This window comes from Emys orbicularis, chromosome 20 (genome assembly GCF_028017835.1).
Source record: "Emys orbicularis isolate rEmyOrb1 chromosome 20, rEmyOrb1.hap1, whole genome shotgun sequence".
Taxonomy (NCBI): domain Eukaryota; kingdom Metazoa; phylum Chordata; order Testudines; family Emydidae; genus Emys; species Emys orbicularis.
In genome coordinates, this window is record NC_088702.1 from 17,957,311 (window position 1) to 17,975,472 (window position 18,162).

Consider the following 18,162-nt stretch of genomic DNA (forward strand, 5'->3'; position numbering starts at 1 on the left):
GGGGGGCATACCTGGGGGTAGAGGGGAGACGAAGCCGCTACGCAGGCCTAAGGGGGGAACTGCCCCCAGTGTGACCAACCCAGCGATGCTGCCTGAGTCTGCAGAGAGCCTGAGCCCATCGCTGGGAGAGGGGCAAGTTCCCCAGGCCCCCACATAGCCCAGGCCAACCCCAGACTCCAGGGCTGCACCATGGTCATTTGAACAGTTGGACACTATTATGTCTGGGGTGGGAGGAGCTTATTTAGTGGGTGGAGCTTAGAAGAGCCCCATCTCCTTTTCTCACCCCCCTCCCCTGCCGGATCAGGCTGTGTCTGCCCAAACAGAGGGCAAATCTCTCCTCCCTCCTCCTAGTCATACATCCAGCCACCCCTCTCCCGGGAAGGAATTCCATGGGGCAGCGCCTTTCAGTCAGTGCCAGAGCCAAGGGTCAGTTGGTGTAGCATAGGGGCTTCTCTTGCCCCCCCCCCCCGTTCCCATAGCAGCTGAGCCCCTCACTCTCTTTAACAACCTCCCCATGAGGAAGGACAGGGCTCTTGTCCCCTCGGTACAGATGGGGAAACTGAGGCATGGAGTTGGGCCTAAGGTCATCCAGGGAGTGTGTGACAGAGCAGGGAATTGAATCCAGGCTTGCTAAGTCCCAGGCTGTTGCACTAACCACGGAGCCGTCCTGCCTCTTAGCAAAAGGCTCTTTGTTTTTCCTTTCTACACCCCACTCCAGCCCAGTCCCAAATGCCATTTCATCGAAATTTACTGCTGGTGGAAAAACGCTCTGTCGGGAAGCACCTGGCCACCTTGACTTCATAGCCTTCAAACCTCTGCACGGCCCGGTGTGCGCTGAGCACACCTGAGCCCCGCTAAAGTTCTTGGAGGTGTCAGCCGCCTGCCGGGGTAGGGGTAATGACATAGCCTGAGAACCCCAGGGTCTGCCTCTCGCTGATCCCCTCAATAACTCCGCCCCGGCGTGTCTGCCCTTAACTCCACCCCGTTGCGTGTCTACCCTTAACTCTGCCCCCTCCATGGATTCATAGCATTTAAGGCCAGAAGGGCTCACTGTGACCATCCAGTCTGACCCAAGAGAATGGCCTAGGGTGATTTCCAGTAGCTGGGCTTGAACAAGAGCGTCTCTCATCTCCAATTTCCAGTGATGGAAATTCCACAAAACCCACCCCTATCCGCACCCCTCTATCCTTCTATCCATCCCTCCATCCATCCCCATACACCCCTTCTATCCATCCATCCATCCATCCATCCATCCCCATATCTCCCTCCCCATACACCCTATTCATCTATCTCTCCATCCATCTCTCCATCTGTCCCCATACGTCTCTCTCTCTCTGATGTGCGCAGAGCAGGTTGATTCCCCAGCTGCCAGCCCAGCAGCCCCATGCCACTGCTAGGGAAGAAGAAACAGAGACCCGGTGGGCTGCTGCCCCAGGTTTATTGTGACGGGGTCCCTGTCCCAGCGTCAGTTCTCCCGCATGGTCCTGCGGATCCAGCCCAGGAATTTGCAGACCCTGGTGTAGACCCCAGGCTTGTTGGGCAGGCCGCACTCCACCTCTCCCCTGGAAATGACGCCCTGGAGCTCTCTGTCGCAGACCAGAGGGCCCCCGGAGTCACCCTGTAGAGACACAACCCAGCAGGAAGCAGAGATGTTAGGGCCAGGGTTGACCATTGCGCCACCCAGCCTGCCCTCTTGCCTACCCCAGGCTGGAGAACCTCCCCCAGGGATCCCTGCCTGCAGCCCAGATCTGGGGATTGAGCTAGCACACCCTTAACTCTGCCCCTGTGCATGTGTGCCCTTAACCCTTCCCCTTTGTAGATTTCAAGCCCATATCTGGTGGTTGAGCTAGAGTGGAGCTTTTAGAGAGAGACGCCCGATCTCAATAGGAAGACTCCCCTTGTTTCTAGTCTGGATTTGTCTCACTTCACCCCCCAGCTGTCGGCTCTTGCTCTGCCCTTGTCAGCTGGGTTAACGTGCCCTCTGCTCTCCGAAATCTGCTCCCCAGGGATACGCTGACAGACCGGGATCAAGTCCCCTCTGAAACTTCTGTGGGAGAATCTCCACCGATCGAGCTCCTTCAGTCTCCAGCTCTCAGGCAGGTTTTCCAGCCCTCGGATTGTTCCTGTCACGTTTCTCTGATCCCTCCCCAACTTCCCAACGTCCTGTTTGACATTTGGCCCCACTAGAGCTGGGCGCAGTCTCCAGTCGTGGTCTCCCCAATGCCATATCCAGAGGGGACCCCACTTCCCAGCTCCTACTTGCTATTCCCGTGTCTTCAGCCTAGGGTTGTGCTTGCCGTCTTAGCCACAACATCACCCAGGAAGCTCATGGGCCATTGGTCCTGGGTCCTTTCCAGAGTCGCTACTTTCTAGAATACAGCCCCCAACCTTGAAGTGTGAGCTACAATCATTCTGATGGCCTACTCCTACTCAATGGTGATCTAAAATAACTTTAATCTCATTTTAATCCCTTACTCCATCCCCTTGTGTGTTTCACCTTAACTCCTCCCCCTTGTGTGTTTCACCTTAACTCCTCCCCCTTCCGAGATTTTTTCCGAGACCAAAAGGGACCATTGTGATCATCTGGACTGACTTCCTGTATAAGACAGGCCAGAGAATTTCACATGTAGTCTGTGGTGTGTCTTCCTCACCTACTGAGTCAATGTTAGAGCTGGGTAGGATTTTTCAACCAAAACTTTTTTTTGGCAAAAAATACAGATTCTGTGACACCAAAATATTTGGTGAATCTGTGCTGGTTTCACTGGATTGTTCATTTCCGGGGGGAGAAAACAATTGCCAAAACAAACCAAATGTTTCCTTTTGACATTTTTCAAATGGAACAGGCCAACTTTTCGGTGCAAAGAACCAAAATTCCTTGCTTCAAAATTCCCTTCCATGCTGTTGAATGAAAAATTTCAGAAAAGTGTAAAAATGCTCCGAATTGACCCAAAATGATTTTATTTTGACTTTTCAAGGATCTGAGAATTTTGAAAATCTCTGTGTTTGGGCTGACCTGAAATTATGTATTTTTTTCAATGTTTTGAACTCCCCCCACATCCCAGCAGCCCTCCCTCCTCAGTGATACCCCTGGGGAACCCCCCCCCACCTCACCTGGCAGGAGTCCCCACCTCCTTCTTTCACCCCCGCACACAACATGTTGTCAGTCACGCCTGCAGGGTACGCTGCCTGACACTCTGCTGCTGAGATCGTGTTCATGTCTGTGCAATGTAGGACGTCGGAGAATGTCGCTGGGGGGAGGAAGCAGAGAAGAAAGGGTTAATTGTCAATTGGTGATGAATTGCTGATCAATAAATATAAACTACAATGTTCTACTCTCTATTTATCAATATAATGCATAATTAATAGGCACTAATTAATAGATGTCATTAGTAGCTAATAATTTTGAAATTAATAGTGATCAGTGTATTTTATAGTAATTGGTCATAATTAATTATTTCTAATTAACAATTATCAACATAGTGGATAATTAATAACCAATAATTAATGGGCACATTAGCCATGATTAATAGCAAATAGTTTCTAAATTAATAATTATCAATAACTTTTTAAATAATTGATTGACAATTATTTGGTGTTGGGGTGGGGAACGACCTCCAGCCCTCCAGGTATGGGGCTAGCGCTGCGGGGTGGGTGGGTGGGGGGATCGTTATCAGCTATCCAGGATCAATTATTGATTATTAATGACACACGAACAGTTGTTCATGATTGAGGCTTGGATCGAGTGGGATTCTAAGTGATGATTAGCTATTCATTATCAATCTTCCAGTCTATTGCTCATTAATTACTGGTTATTAATTGCCAGCTGCCCATTGCCTATGATAATGATCATTATTATGAACGCAAAGTGATCAGTTATTATATATCAAAGGGGTAGCCGTGTTAGTCTAATTTAACCCAAGGCGTGAATTTAAACTGTTAGAGTTCAGTTCAGGCAGTGCTACAGGATGAGATAATTTGGGTTAAAAGGACCTGAATCCAGTTTATCAGGGAACAGTTCGAGTTGGCCAAATGTTTTCTAATGAAAAAGCTTTTGTCTTTGGAATGTGCAATTTAGTCAAAATCAAAATTTCCTGTGGGAAAAGGCCACATTTGACACCATTTTTCAGTTTCCTGAATAAACGCCTACCTCAAAGCACCTTACAAAGGCCATCAGTTGCGTTGTCCTCATTGTGCAGATGGGGAAACTGAGGCAGAGAGGTGGGACGTGACTCACCCACGGTCACCAGTGGTGGTGCTCTATCCAGTAGGCCCCGCTGCCTCCCCAAGGTTGTGAAACAAAACATCGAGTTGAGCCGAAAAGCTTGGGGTTCAGTAAACGACTCAGCCGGTGTTTTGTTTCCAGGTTGAAATTTTCCCACTTTTCATACCACAGAAATACTCAAGGTTTGGACTTTTGGGCCTCAATTCAAGATCAAAAACAACCCTTGAAACACTGGGGTGTTCCCATGGGATGGAAAATTCTCCTCTGCCACCCACCCGGCCCTGAGAATTAGCTTCAGTGGAGCCCAAAGACACCACTTTGAAACCAAAATCCAAGTCCCCATATGGGGGTTTGCTCCAATTCCATTAAACCGTATTAAAACACAATTTAAGGATATTGCCTCTGCAGACAAGGAGCAGCATTTGCCAAAGCTTCTCAGTGATCTAGGACTCTAAATCCCATTGGCTTCCTAGGGGATTTAGTCTCCTAATTCACACAGGTACTTGGGGAGATTTTATCGCTGATCTCAGAGAGACGCATCCTTTCCCCCTTCTATCACGGATTCTTCTACAGCCGTCACTGGGGCATCTGGTATTTTGCCTGTCCCATAGCATCTCCTGGCATTGGTGGGATAATAAGGGTGATGCTTTTCCCCCACCACCAATCATTAATGGCGCAACATCCGCACTGATCCTTCCCTACCTCATCCTTCTCCCAACAACCTCCTGCATTTAACCCCCTCCCAGCCAGGGAGTAGGGTTTCTGGGCTACTACACAAAGTGTCCTTCCTTCCCCGGCCTAACTACCTCCTACTGGCAGGTTGTCCTCATTTCGCCCGAAGCCGTTCCCGTTGTGTGGGGGTCACATCAGGTACAGGAGTGAGGCTTAGACGTGTCGTTTGGTGGATCTCCAATGGCTGGTGCCAAATCAACTCTTCTTGGCACCCACGGTTGATGAAAGGAGCGTATGAGAGCAGTGGCGTCTCCCGCAACGGCCAAGCACTCTACCCAACGGCAGAGCACTCTACCCAATGGCCAAGCACTCTAAGAGTTGGCATCTCCCAACGCCCAGCATTCTAAGAGTTGGTGTTTCCCAATGCCAAGCATTCTAAGAGTTGGCATCTTCCAATGCCCAGCATTCTAAGAGTTGGTGTTTCCCAACGCCCAGCATTCTAAGAGTTGGCACCTCCCAACATCCGAGCACTCCAAGAGTTGGCGTCTCCCAATGGTCGTGCATTCTAACAGGTGGCATCTCCCAATGACCATGGCTCTGCCCATGAACGTAAGTCGATAACATCCCTCTCCCCAGCCCCGGGACCCCGCACCTGACACGGGGAGCCGGGCTCTTTGGAGAGCACGTTTCGGGGGCCAGTTCAACGGGGCTGTTGGCGGGTCGCATTTTTGCTTGCCAGGTAGGGGACCAGGGAGCAAGTGTGAACAATGGGCAGGGCCGGCTCTAGATTTTTTGCCGCCCCAAGCAAAACAATGTTTGGCTGCCCCCCACCCCAGCCCTGGGCTCCCCCCCCCCCCGCACCTCCCTGCTGCCCCTGCCCTGGGCTCTTCCCCCCCCCACCCGCACTCCCTGCTGCCCCAGCCCTGAGCTCCCCCCCACACACATCCCTGCCGCCCCAGTTCTGAGCTCACCCCCTGCCACCCCAGCCCTGAGCTCCCCCCCCCCACCCACACCCCCCTGTCGCCCCAGCCCTGGGCTCTCCCCCCACACCCGCATCCCCAGCTCTGGGCTCCCCCCTGGACCCCCAGCCCTAGGTCACTGGTAACTCGCTCCCAGGGTGGGTCATTCAGCAGGAATTTTGGATGTGCACAGAACACAGACAGGATTGGTTCCCATATGGTTACAGAACTGCAGTAAAGTGGAACAATTTTCAGCTTGTGTGATTGGAGGATATCTGGATGCATATTATAAGACTGTCCTCCATAAATGAGGAAAAGTTGAGGTGCCTTTATTATTTTTTTGTTCCACTCTTTGTTTATATGGGAAAATTTGCCAGTGCAATATTACTGTCTTCCTTTTAAACAAATAAAACTAAAAAAAAAAAAAAAAAATGGCAATGGCTGTTGAAAATAGCAATTCCACTCCTAATAACCACTGGGAAGCATTTCTTGCTCAATTTTATCCTACTTTTTCTACAGCAAGTTACAGTGGATCAGTATATTTGATTTGGGGGTGTTCAAATGTTGTACCAATAGAATAAAAACCAGCAGGATCTTATTAAGAGGGATAAGGCAAAGATGCCACATTTATTGTAAATATAATAATACTATAAAAGATAACAGTAAACAACGTTGTTTGGCTACTTATTTCTATTACTACTTATTTCTTATACAAACACATTATACCTAATACCTACACACACACACACACACACACACACACCCATCAGATGTTCTGCAGCTGCTGCATAGTTACCAGTCCTGCTTGAGTTTGTAGCTTGAGTTTGCAGCTTGGGTTTGTAGCTTGTGGCGGCTAACTGGCCAGGAGAGCCGGGCACAAGGACGAGCTGGGTCTCTGTTGGGAATGCACCGATGCCCTTCCATGTTGGCAGCAGAATGTTACCCTTCTCCCAAAGTTTTCCATCTCACCCATCCTTTTTGTAGGCTTTAGTTTGAATCCAGAGTCTATAGGTCTTGCTGTGTCACGCTGCCTCTGGGTTTGGTGATTGATCACCCGTCAATTGCAGACATGACTTTCAGCCTCGGACACGGCTTTGATCTTCCTTCTATTGTACCTTTTCTTTTTAGGGTGGATTCTTCTTACTTTGTTAGGGCTCTTGTCTGCATCTTCAGCCGTTGGTGTTTGAACTCTATTTAATCAGGACAGGCTGGGGCTGGAGGTTGATTCCATCATCCATACATACCTCATTCACACATCTAAACTAAACTAATAAGATTACAGCAGGGTTTGCAAAAATGAAGGTTGCAGCAAGCCCTTACAAAATGGAGTAAGCATTTTAAAATGGGGTTTGAATTACAATATGGCAAATAGTGAACAGAAGTTACAATATAGACAAGTATAGTAAATGGTGAACAGAAGTTACACTACTGAAACAGTGCAAGTCTCAGTGATTTAAGCAGGAATTGGATTGAAGTGAAACTTACAGAGGCAGCTGACTGAACAGCTATGGCTCTTAACAGGCATCTTAATTGTTATTTAGCCAGTTATTGGGGTAACCGGTTTTATGAATGAATATTATTTCATTCATAAAACTTTACTTATGAAGTTGCATTAATAAAGTGAACAATTAAAAACAATTTCATTCATCAGTCCTACACAAATCTGGAAGGCAGGTGCTAGATTCCCTTTCTGAATATTAGCTAAATCTGGAAAGGAAAAGTCAATTTCTGCTTCCATGGCTCAGAAGTGGAAATCCTCCTAAGTGCCTGGTACTGTATCTAAAGCTGCCCAGTCTAGTAGAGCCTCCCCTCCCTTACTTTTCATTTTAAATTCTAGTGGGATCCACGTACCTCCCTTGCTAGGCTTCAGATAGAGAGGGGCACTGTCCATTTAGTCCACCCAATTCCTTCTTTGGGGGCTGCAAGGTGAGGTCACACCAGTATCCCTAATCCAGGCTGGGGATGTCTTCTGAAGGGGATCTCTGGGGCAAAGCCTTCTACTTCTTGGGCACACTTGTTCCCCATTCACAGTGCCACCCCGCTCTAGCAGTGAGCTCTCCACTCACAGCAAGCTGCAGCATGAGGTTTCAGCTACATACTCCTCCCCTCCCCTTCCTGTGGATAGCAGCCAAGGGAATGCTGGGAAATGTAGTTCTTTCCCTGCCCAGGGCTGGCTCTATGGGCAGGGAGCTAACCAAGGAACTACAGCTCTCTGTTGGTTCTCAGCTCCCATGCTGGATTCCTGCTGGCTGCCCCCCCTGCAAATGGGCTGCCCCAAGCACCTGCTTGCTTTGCTGGTGCCTAGAGCCGCCCCTGACAATGGGACACTTTTTGGGGGGGGGAGTGGGGAGTTAGTTGCCTGTCTAAGACAAAGCCCCTGATATCGGGGGATCTAGGCTCCCTGTTTGCACATGAAACGAGGCAGTTTGCAAAACCTGGGAAAACCCTGGAACCAAAGCCGGGACCAACGTATCAGTTTTGAAGTAAAAAAGAAAAATCAGGTTAAGGTTTTCAATTCTTTTTTGTTTAATAAAAAAAAAGGAAGTTTTTAAAAAACCCAAACCACAAACTTTCAACCCAAACCGCCACCTGGTTTTTTTTTAACCAAAAAGGGGTTTTGAAAATGAACTTTTTTGTTCTTTTGTTTTTTCATCAAATGCCCCCTCCCCCGCCCCTCCACCCGCACAAAACAATTTGCAGGAAAAATAATTGTAACCAGAACGTTTGTGGCTCAGGTTTTTGTTTTTCAGTTAAAAACCAGGAGGCTGCAGTTTTTTAAACATGGCAGGAGAATATTTGCTGCTTTCCCCCCGCCCTATTTTTTAACCAAAATTGTGAATGTTTTTGTTTTATTTGAACCCAAAAACTGTTTTGGAAAACAGCATTTTTCATGTTACTCCTGATTTACCCCAGGGGCCGGGAGGGGAGTCTGGTTCTAAGGCCGTTGGGCCAGCACGCCAGCCGGGACAAACCAGTAAGACTCGGGCCCGTGGTTTTGCTCAGTTCCCTTTATTAGCTGCGGTTCCCGGCTGCCAGCCCCACACGCTGGGCTCTGCCGGGCTCGTTAACCAGCGCAGAGCCCGGGGCAAAACCTGCCCATGTGTGTGCCGCGGCAAGTCAATGGGCGACGCCGGCAGGATTCTGGCCCGGCCCCTCGCCCGTTCCTGGCTGCTGCTCCATGATCAGCTGTTTCCCCGGCTGGGCCCCTGCAGGCGTCACGAGCGGACACAGCCCTGGCGATCTCCTCGCTGCTCCAGCGCAGGGCGTCCATCGGCAGGCACAGCACCGGGGAGGCCTCTGCCTCCCGTAGAGCCGCCTCCAGCCGCTCGGGGAGGCCGGCGTTCCGCAGCAGCACGGCCGCCACGGGGCCACCCACGCTGCCGAAGATCCCCATGGTGGCCTGGTGGAAGTCCCGGACGATGGCCCCCTTCTCCTGCAGTGAGGTGGGGGGAGGGGGAGGCCATGTGGGCATACAGGTCCCGGCTGGCGTTCTTCTGCACGTGTCTGTCCGTCTGCTCCACTGCGGCGTGCGTCTCTGAACCATCTGGTACCGTCACTATCAGAGACAGGGCAAAGGGCCTCTGGGCTGAACCAGTCTGGCCAGTCCAATGGTCCTAGTTACGTACAATAAAATGTTTTCCTGCTGCTCTTCCTGATTTCAATGCACTGAAAGTGCCCAGACAAACCCAGGAAGGCCCCAGGCCTTATAAGAATGCTGGCGGCTTTTGGATCTCCGGCTCAGGCATGTTTTGAGCAAGTTTCAGTGTAGAGAGAGGAAAGAACAAAGCACCACAAACTTGCCACAGCGAGTTCTTTCCTGGTGCTCGAAAGCGCTGGAGGGTGATTCCCAAAGCACCTGGTGGCGTCTTCGCCCCGGGAAGAAGGGTCCCGACCTTCAGAGGTATTTCAGCTCCTAACTCCCTTTGGAATTGCCAGAAAGGAGGAACTGAAATCCCTTTAAGCTGACAGCTGCGTAGGTTGAGTTCTTTATTGTGACAGTTCTGGCTTCTGTCCCTGGTGCCCATAGTCCCAGGGAGATGGGGGACTCCCCGCCAGCGAGGAGAAACGCAGGGCAAGTCACTTTAGGTACCTAGCTTCCCTTGAAATCAGTGATGTTGCCTGAGTCTGCAGAGAGCCTGAGCCAATTGCTCTGAAATGAATGGAAGTTGAGTGCTTAAATACCCTTGAATTTCTGGGCCTCAGTTTCCCCATCTGTAGAATGGGGGTAATAGCCCTGCCCTATCCCCAGATGTGGTGGGAGGATAAAGACATTAATGAAGCCTGAAGCGCTTTGAGCTCTGCTGATGAAAAGCACTGTGTAAGAGCTAGATATCATTTATTGTACTGGCTTTAATGATGCTGGGCTAAGTCACGGTAGATGGGATCTGATCCCCACAGCCTTATTTTTACAAGTAATGGTAACTTGCAGCTTGGTCTGGAGTCGTCTGAGCGGCTGATTCTCCTCCAGCTTTGGTAGCGTGAATTTGATCTCCTGGATGTTTTTGTTATACTCCTTGGAGGCTGGTTTGAACTTGCTCACCAGTGCCTCGAGCTCCCGAATCGCTGTCTCCAGTCGGTCTCTCTCTGGTGCCCAGGATCGCGCTGAGAATCAAGTCGACACCCCCACCCAGTAACACGCCAGCCATGGCACCAATCATGGAGGCACCGACCTTGACCACGATCATCATAATTTGGCTCAGGACTCTGGTCACCACCTTCGATAACACCAGCTTGACGAAGATCCCCGTGGCCAGGGTCCCAGCGAGGACGCTCACTGCCGTGGCCACAGAGCACAGAATCTGCATCTTCTTGGCATCTGTCTCCTGGGAATCGTGAAGCTTTCGGTAGAGAACTGGCTCCAGTTCGCTCTTCAACCTTCCGTCGATGGCCTGCAGCGTGTCTTGGATGGACTTCATGGCTGCGAGGAGTACGTCGCAGTTCTCCCGGACGGTGCCGTTCCTGTTCATCTTAATGGGGTGCAACTCGCACTGACAGTGTGTGTTTAAGACTTCAATCAGCTCCTTGGTGGCATCAAAATTGAGCTCTACGCAGTCGATCAGCTGATGGTGTAACCGCACCACCTTCTCCCGCCTCGCTGGGTTGTCTGGGTACAGGATATCGCTCCAGGACATTCTCGCGAGAGCTGCCAGGAGAGGAAGAAGACGGGGGCGTTAGGGGCTTAGCTAGTGCAGAGACTCAGCTGCCATTAAATCAAAAAAGTCTCCAGGGCTCTGATCCCCAAAGGTCTTTAGGTGCCTAATTCCCCGTCAATCTGTGGGAGTTCTGCACCTAAACACCTTGGAGGTTCTAGGGCGGAAGGACTCGGGCCCTGTCTCCCCCAACGCCCCCGACAAGCTTCCCCCCCCAAACCACGTGGTCTCAGGAGGAAAGTGCCGCGAGGAGCCAGCCAGAGCCTCCAGCTGGGAGAGGGAGAATCCGCCCAGCAAGCTCGGGACTCTCAGCCCCACTCCCCAACAACCCTAAATGGCCAGAGATCCCCCTCGCCCCAGCAGTGTCCCAGCTACTGCCCCAGACACCCCCACTTCTCCTCCCACACGTTACCTCCCCACATTCCCCCGATCTCTGTCCCAGCACCCACCCCCTGCACCCCCAACACCTTCCAGCACCCCCGAATCCATCCACCCCAGGAGCGCGGCAGCATCCCCCATCTACTCGGCCACCTCCTGCCCCAGCCACGGAGCTGCCCAGTGCTCGGCAGTTGCATGACTTGCTCCCTCCCCCCTGCTGCCCGGGGGACCCAGCTGTGGGGCAGAAGCTGCCATTTCTGGCTGTCTGCAGATTAGCCCATGAAGTAATTTGCACACAACGCCAGGCCTGGAGCTGGTCGCAGCTGGGCAGCTTTGTTCAGGCTTCAAGGGTCACCTGGGGATAGTTTCATTTTTTGCCTCCTCCCCAGAGCTGGGCGCAGTCTCCAGTCAGGGTCTCCCCACTATCCAGAGGGGATCCCACCTCCCGGCTCCTACTCGCTATTCACCCGTTTCCCCAGCCCAGGGTCGCGCTCACCCGCTTAGCCACAGCATCCCCTGGGGGGCTCACGGGCAGCTGGTTCCACAGGACACCTGGGTCCTTCCCAGAGCTGCAGCTCGTCAGGGTCCCCCTCTGGAAAGCAGAACTCCCCCCCCCCATCGGTTACAGACGGGGCAGCTCCCCCTTCTCACAGCGACCCCCCAGCCCCACCTGTGGGTGACTGATTGTGATGAAGTGGGGATTTTTGTAGTGTTTTACATGAATAATGTGTGTGCACCTCAGTTTCCCTGTGTGCTGCATGTTTAACAAGGTGGTGGGAGAGAGTTTGTTGTTGCAGAGGACCAGGTGCGACCTCGCCTGGCAGCTGAGACCCCCCCAGACAACGGCCTGGTGATGGGGAACCCTAACAACTGGTGACTAAGAGGCCCACACCAGCTTGGCAGTTCTGGCCAGTAGGAGGACAAAGGGCTGAGGAGAGAGGACCCCGGTGACCTGACCAACCAGTTCCAGCCAGAGGGGAACAAAGGACGGAAGAGAGAGGGACCCAGAGGCCTGTTTACCTGGGACGGAAGACAAAGGACAGGGAGGAGCTGTTGGGGCCGGTGATAGCTGATGCCCAGCTGGGAAGCCGGGGGCCTGTGGGCTGGAGAGAGGGAGCAGCCAGAGCCCACCTGGAGGCTGGAGAAACTTAGATGTGCTGTACTGAGGAAGGCCAGGCCTGAGGCCCTGAGAGTTTCCTGTGCTGTGTTCAGACGCTCAATAAACCTTCCTGTTTTACACTGGCTGAGTCACTCCAGTCTAGAGAACAGGGTGGCATTATTCCCTCTGGGAGTGGAGGCCCTGGGGCCCAGAGCGAGGGGACTCCCTGAGGGGGCCCAAGGCGAGAGACAGGCGTGCTAAGGCTCAGAGTGGTGCGGTTCCAGGAGGTGGAGGGACTTAACCCCTGAGAGAGAGTGGACCCCCGAGAAGGGCTGTCGCACTGAAGGGAGTTCCCCCCAGGAACCATACAGAGCTGAGAGAGCATGAGTCCTGTGAGGCCGTGACAACGTGGTAGCAGAGGATGGTTGGTGGATGCACCCTGTAGACAGTTGGCTGTGAGCGCAGGTGCTTTGCAGTGAGTGGCTGCCAGCGATAAAACGAGGGAATTGAAGGAACCAGTGCGGAAATGGCCTGTAACCAGCTCCGTCAGAGGGACCTGGCATGTCCATGCAGGGAGCGAGGGCTGAGCGTGGGGAGGTTTACCCAGGAGCAGCTGATTGCCTGGCTGGTAGAGAGTGACCAGTCCGAGGACCAAGTTCCAGATCCCAGCAGGGCTTCCTGGATGCCCGGAGAGCCTTGGGAGTAGCAAGGGGGCAGTTGGGGTAGTGGCAAAAAAAAAGAAAAAATAGCTGGGTGCTGCTGTTAGGGGTGATCCAGCCTCCTGTATCCCCTGGGACTCACCCGTGGGGCTGGACCCCAAGTAAGACGAGTCGATCAGACGCGGTGTGCACTACTGGAAGCTCAATGCTGTCGCCATGTTTGATGCCTGCCCCATGCCCAGGACTAACAAAATCCTAGACAAGGGCCGGGGAAGGGGGGGGCGTTACCTCATTACTGTGAATCTCACCAGGGGCTACTGGCAGGTGCCTTTGGACCCAATTGCCAGGTTGAAATCTGCTCCCATCACCCCTAGAGGGCTCTGAGTTCCAGGTCCTACCTTTTGCTCTCAAGGGGGCGCCTGCCACCCCCCAGAGCCGGGGGATCAGTTACTGAGGGGGGTGGAGGACTGTGGAGGACATTGATGATATCTGGGTCTTCAGCCCGACCTGCGAGAACCGTGTGTCCCAGTGAAGAGGGGGCCGGGACACCTCCAGGATGCAGGACGGATGATAGAGGCCGGAGAGGGTAAGATGAGGGTGCAGAGGTGTCGTACCTGGGTCACAAGGTGGGAAGCGGCTGCCTAAAGCCAGAGCCAGCCAAGGTGGCTGGTAACCAGAGATTGGCCCATTCCTCAAACCAAGACACAGGCCCAGGTCTCTACTGGGATGGCAGGTACCACTGAAGGTTTGTACCCCACTGTAGCTCCCATTACGAAGATTACGGACCAGCTGAGCGGATGCCAGCGCATTGCAACTTTAGCCACAAGAACCTGCCTCCAGCAGGGGGGGTCTCAAACTTTTATGGCTGGGTTGGGCCCCCTTTGAAAATATTTCAGGCTGTGATGACCCCACCGCGCCCCCAGAGTGACAGCAAATCAGTGGACATAGTATTAGGAACGGTAAATGAAGCATGTCGTGATGTCGGCGCTATCCCTGCAGTCAATGGCGCAGAATCCCCCAGTGGCTTCCCTACGCTGCCCAGGCCAGAGATCAGCTCACTCAGCCGCATCTGTCTGGGCCTCGCTGGCGCACTCCACCCCGGTGCCTAGCTGGTCTCTTCACCAGGGCTGGTAGGAGCCTGCATTGGCTTCAGCTCTGTTCTCCTCTCTCTGGCCTGGGTGTAAACTGTCCTCCTACGTCCCTGTTGCTGCTGAGCTGTAATGAAAGTGAAACCTCGTCCAGTCCGAGGCGTATGGCACTGCACCCGTGCTCCTGTGCTGCTGCTGGCGGCGGCACTGCCTTCAGAGCTGGGCGGTCGGAGAGCTGTACCCCCCCCGGCAGTGTCCTCGAAATATGGTACCCTTAGATCTCGTGACTGCCCTACAATAGCCTCGCCACCCCCTTTTGGGTCAGGACCCCCAGTTTGAGAAATGCTGATAGAAGTTTCCAAACTGATCTTGTTCGGCTGGTGCAGAAACACTTCCGCCCGGTCTGGCTCACGTCCTGGTCTGGCTGTGAGGACGGGGGACCCCCTCCGGGTGCAGCCCTGCCGAGAGCTGGAACCCTCCGCCGGGCCCCTGGGCGCAATGCAGGCCCTTCAGGGTATGTCTGCACTGCAATGAAACACCCGTGGCTGGCCTGCCGGGCTGCAAACTAGCAGTGTAGACATGCGGGGAGACGGATCCAGAGTCCCAGCTCTACCCACCCTGAGTCAGACCAGACACCACCGTTCCCACAGGGCTTTTATTCTAGTGTCAACATACTCTGGAAATTTCCACTACATGCGTCTGACGAAGTGGGTATTCACCCACGAAAGCTTATGCTCCAATACGTCTGTTAGTCTATAAGGTGCCACAGGACTCTTTGTTGCTTTTAACATCCCCTGAGACTCCCCCGTCGCTTTAACATGCCCTCTCCCCGGGCTCCACCCCAATGGCGCGCTGCCTCCGGTTCGCAGCATGGCTCTCTCGCGGCCCACGGCAGCTGCAAAGTGGGTAACACACTGATGTACTTTGCACACCCTCTAGCACAGCAGTGCCCCTGTGTACATCACCACCGCTGGCCTCTGCCGGGCGGGGCAGTCACCCTGGGAAGGAGGAACCCCGCAGCTGGGAACGAGGGACCGTGGGACAGCCAGGTTCTTTAATTGAACACACTTTTTTATTTTTTTTTTAAAAATCTATGTATAAGCAGAGCTGAGATTCCCAATTCTTCATCAACAGCCAGAGACAGTCCCTGCCCCAGCTGAGATCAGGGCCCCGTTGTGCCAGGCACTGCCCAGACACAGCGAGAGACAGTCCTGTCCTGAATGGCTCACAGTGCAAAGAGAGAAGACAGACAAAGGCTGGGTGGGTCAGCAGAGAAAGGAGGGGGTTTCCCCAACGTCCATATGACAGAACTGGCAAGAGAACCCGGCCGCTCTGACTCCCGGCCCAGTGCCGTACCCACTGGACTCCTGGATATAGTGGGGCCTGCTCCAGCTCCCTCCCTGGCTCTGGGCAGCCCCTCGCTGCCTGAGGTTAAGGAAAAATCATGAGAGCGGCTGAAAACCAGGAGATTTTAAAAAAGAATCCAGGCAGAGCCGGGCCTAGTAGCTTCCTGGCGTCTGGGCCTCCAGGGGCTGCCCTGCCCGGCATTTCTCCACGCTGGCGGGGCCACAAGCCCAGGTAGCCAGGAGTTCCCCATCCTCCTGAGACTCCGGGTGCTGGGGACGGAAGCCAGAACTGTCACAATGAAGATACAAGAGACGCCCTCGGCTCCCCCGCACCGAACTCGCCCTGCGCGGCTGTCAGCTTCAAGGGATTTCAGCTCCTCCTTTCTAGTGATTCCAAAGGGAGTTAGGAGCTGAAATACCTCTGAAGGTTGGGGCCCTTCTTTCAATACCAAAGACAATGCTGCTGGGTGCTTTGGGAATCGCCCCCCAGCGCTTTCGAGCGGCAGAAAAGAACTCGCTGTGGCAAGTTTGTGGTGTTTTATTCTTTCCTCTCTCTGCACTGAAAGTTGCTCAAAACATGTCTGAGCTGGAGATACAAAAGCTGCCGGCTTTCTTATGAAGCCTGGGACCTTCCTGGCTTTGTCCGGGCGCTTTCAGTGCATTGAAAACAGGAAGAGCAGCAGGAAAACATTTTTTTTTGTATAACTAGGACCATCAGACTGGCCAGACAGGCTCAGCCCAGAGGCCCTTTGCGCTGTGTCCCGTCTCCGATAGTGACAGTACCAGATGGTTCAGAGAACCCCACAGTAGCAGGTTAGGGAGATTCTGACTCAGGGACAGTTCCTTCCTGACAGCTGTAACCCTTCTGCCCATCTGAGTTGGCAGCAACAAGGGCCGGGTTCAGTATCTAGGGGTTCCATTTCAATAACACAATGCAAAACCGGCTCGAGCCCCCACCCAGTGACCTGGGACAATTACATACCACCCCCCGGGCGCCTCTAGGAGGCAATACTTCCCCTCTCGCAAGCACAGAATCTGAGTGTAGCAGAAAATATTTAATAACATGAGGTAAACGACATCAGCATTAAATTGGGAAAACACCACAAACAGGGTTCATAACACAAACCATGAGCAAAAGACCCACCCCCAAAGTCCCAAAAGTCCAACACCCCAAAAGTCTCTTGAGTCCAGCAACCCAAGAATCACCCAAAAGTCTCTGTCCCTGGTCAGTGCAGCCCCAGAGTTCAAAAGTTTATCTGCAGAGTCTTTACCCCCCCCCCCGAGCCTGGGTGGAAATGGGGGGGGGGGCAGAAAGGGGCACACGGGGTATTAAGGGGCACCTTACATGGTCCGAGGCCGACTGCCCCGCCTCTCCATGGGGTTCTGCCACAGCCTTCACCACAAGCCGCTCCACTCTACCAGCCACTCCACTCCTCCAGCTGTCCTGTGAGTCCCTCCAGCCATCCCACAAACTGCCCCGCTCTGCCAGCCGTTTAGCAATAAATCTTCAGGCTCCCCCACTAATTAACACAGCACTCAGTGATTTCAGCTCATAGTAGGTAAGCCCCAGTGCTAGTACACCATTAGCCCAAAGTGAATTCAGCATAACAGTCTGTAACTAAACTCTTAATAGAATCAAAATTAGTTCTGCTATTTAACAAAGAAAATAGTACAATTGATGTTTCAGGCCCTCAAAAGGAGACCATAGCACAAGGTACAAATTTCTGTCCACAACCTCTTTTAAATCACTTGGTTTTGGAACCCATGTCCCTCATCTAGCGCGTGCTACTTAGGTGATGGTGAGACCCTCTGTCATACAACAGTTCCACTGGCCTTGATTCACATAATCAGGGTAACAACACTTTATTCCTCCTGCCCCAATAACAGAGAAACTGGGGATCCCACAGCAGACAAAGTGACCATTTTGGGCTGCCCTGGGCTCATGCTAGGCAGGGTGGGTGTGCCTATGCAAACAAGATCAGCCCCTGAAGTTCTTTTCCACACTCGCCATAATTCACCACCAGATGTCAGTGTAGAGCTCATCCTGACTCTGCTTACACAGCCATTAGTTAGAGGCAGGTTCATGCCCTGGAGCATAAGAGTGTTTAATCTTTTCAAACTTAAAAACAATTCTTCTCTAATGTCATTCTGGTTCTCCTCATTAGCCATATGTCACATCCCTTTTCTGGGTCTTGCTGGGCTCTCGGCTTCAGTGAGATCATGTGGCAGTGAGTTCCACAGACAAATTCTGGGATTATATGAAGCAACGTTCCCTCTACTCCATTTGAAAGGGGCTGCCTCTCAGTTCCATTGCACGCCCCCTTGTCCTTGCGCTGGGGATCCAGGTGGGGAACCGCTTTCGCCCCCTCACCTGCGCTCTCCGCTTTGTTTCCCAGCTGCGTGATGCTGTCCCTGTTCTCCAGCACAGAGAGCGAAAGGCAGAGGCTCGTGCGCGCCAGCCAGTCCCTGCACAACTCCCTGCAAGGATACATCTCGGCCACCCGCACGCTGCTCCGCATCCTCAACCAGCACCTTGACACCAGTGTGTCCCTCAAACTGGTGGGGGGCAGCGTCGGTGTGGGGGAGAAC

The 18,162-nt window shown here is 52.8% G+C and overlaps 2 protein-coding genes across 2 annotated transcripts in view; both read right to left on the reverse strand.

The window, feature by feature from the left end:
* Positions 1-1,465: 1,465 nt before the first annotated feature.
* LOC135892652 (serine protease 1-like) lies at positions 1,466-7,786 on the reverse strand. Its single transcript, XM_065420447.1, has 3 exons — positions 7,705-7,786; positions 3,112-3,248; positions 1,466-1,618 (listed from the first exon to the last, which is right to left on the reverse strand). Exons 1-3 carry the CDS (start codon positions 7,742-7,744, stop codon positions 1,466-1,468), a joined length of 330 nt encoding a protein of 109 aa, XP_065276519.1. The 5' UTR covers positions 7,745-7,786.
* A 2,572-nt stretch (positions 7,787-10,358) lies between these two features.
* Positions 10,359-18,162, reverse strand: part of LOC135892833 (single-pass membrane and coiled-coil domain-containing protein 3-like) — a 178,238-nt gene continuing 170,434 nt past the window's right edge. Inside the window, exon 2 of the mRNA XM_065420628.1 lies at positions 10,359-10,996. Within this exon, the coding sequence (XP_065276700.1) occupies positions 10,359-10,985 (627 nt within the window). The 5' untranslated portion in view covers positions 10,986-10,996. The remainder of the gene's footprint in view (positions 10,997-18,162) is intronic.

Coding starts and splice junctions, on each gene's coding strand:
- LOC135892652 (XM_065420447.1), bottom strand. CDS start 7,744: ATGGACAGTGCCCCTCTCTATCTGAAGCCTAGCAAGGGAG. Junction 3,249..7,704: donor TCTGAAGCCTAGCAAGGGAG/GTACGTGGATCC, acceptor TCCTCCCCCCAG/CGACATTCTCCGACGTCCTA. Junction 1,619..3,111: donor GAGGTGGGGACTCCTGCCAG/GTGAGGTGGGGG, acceptor GTGTCTCTACAG/GGTGACTCCGGGGGCCCTCT.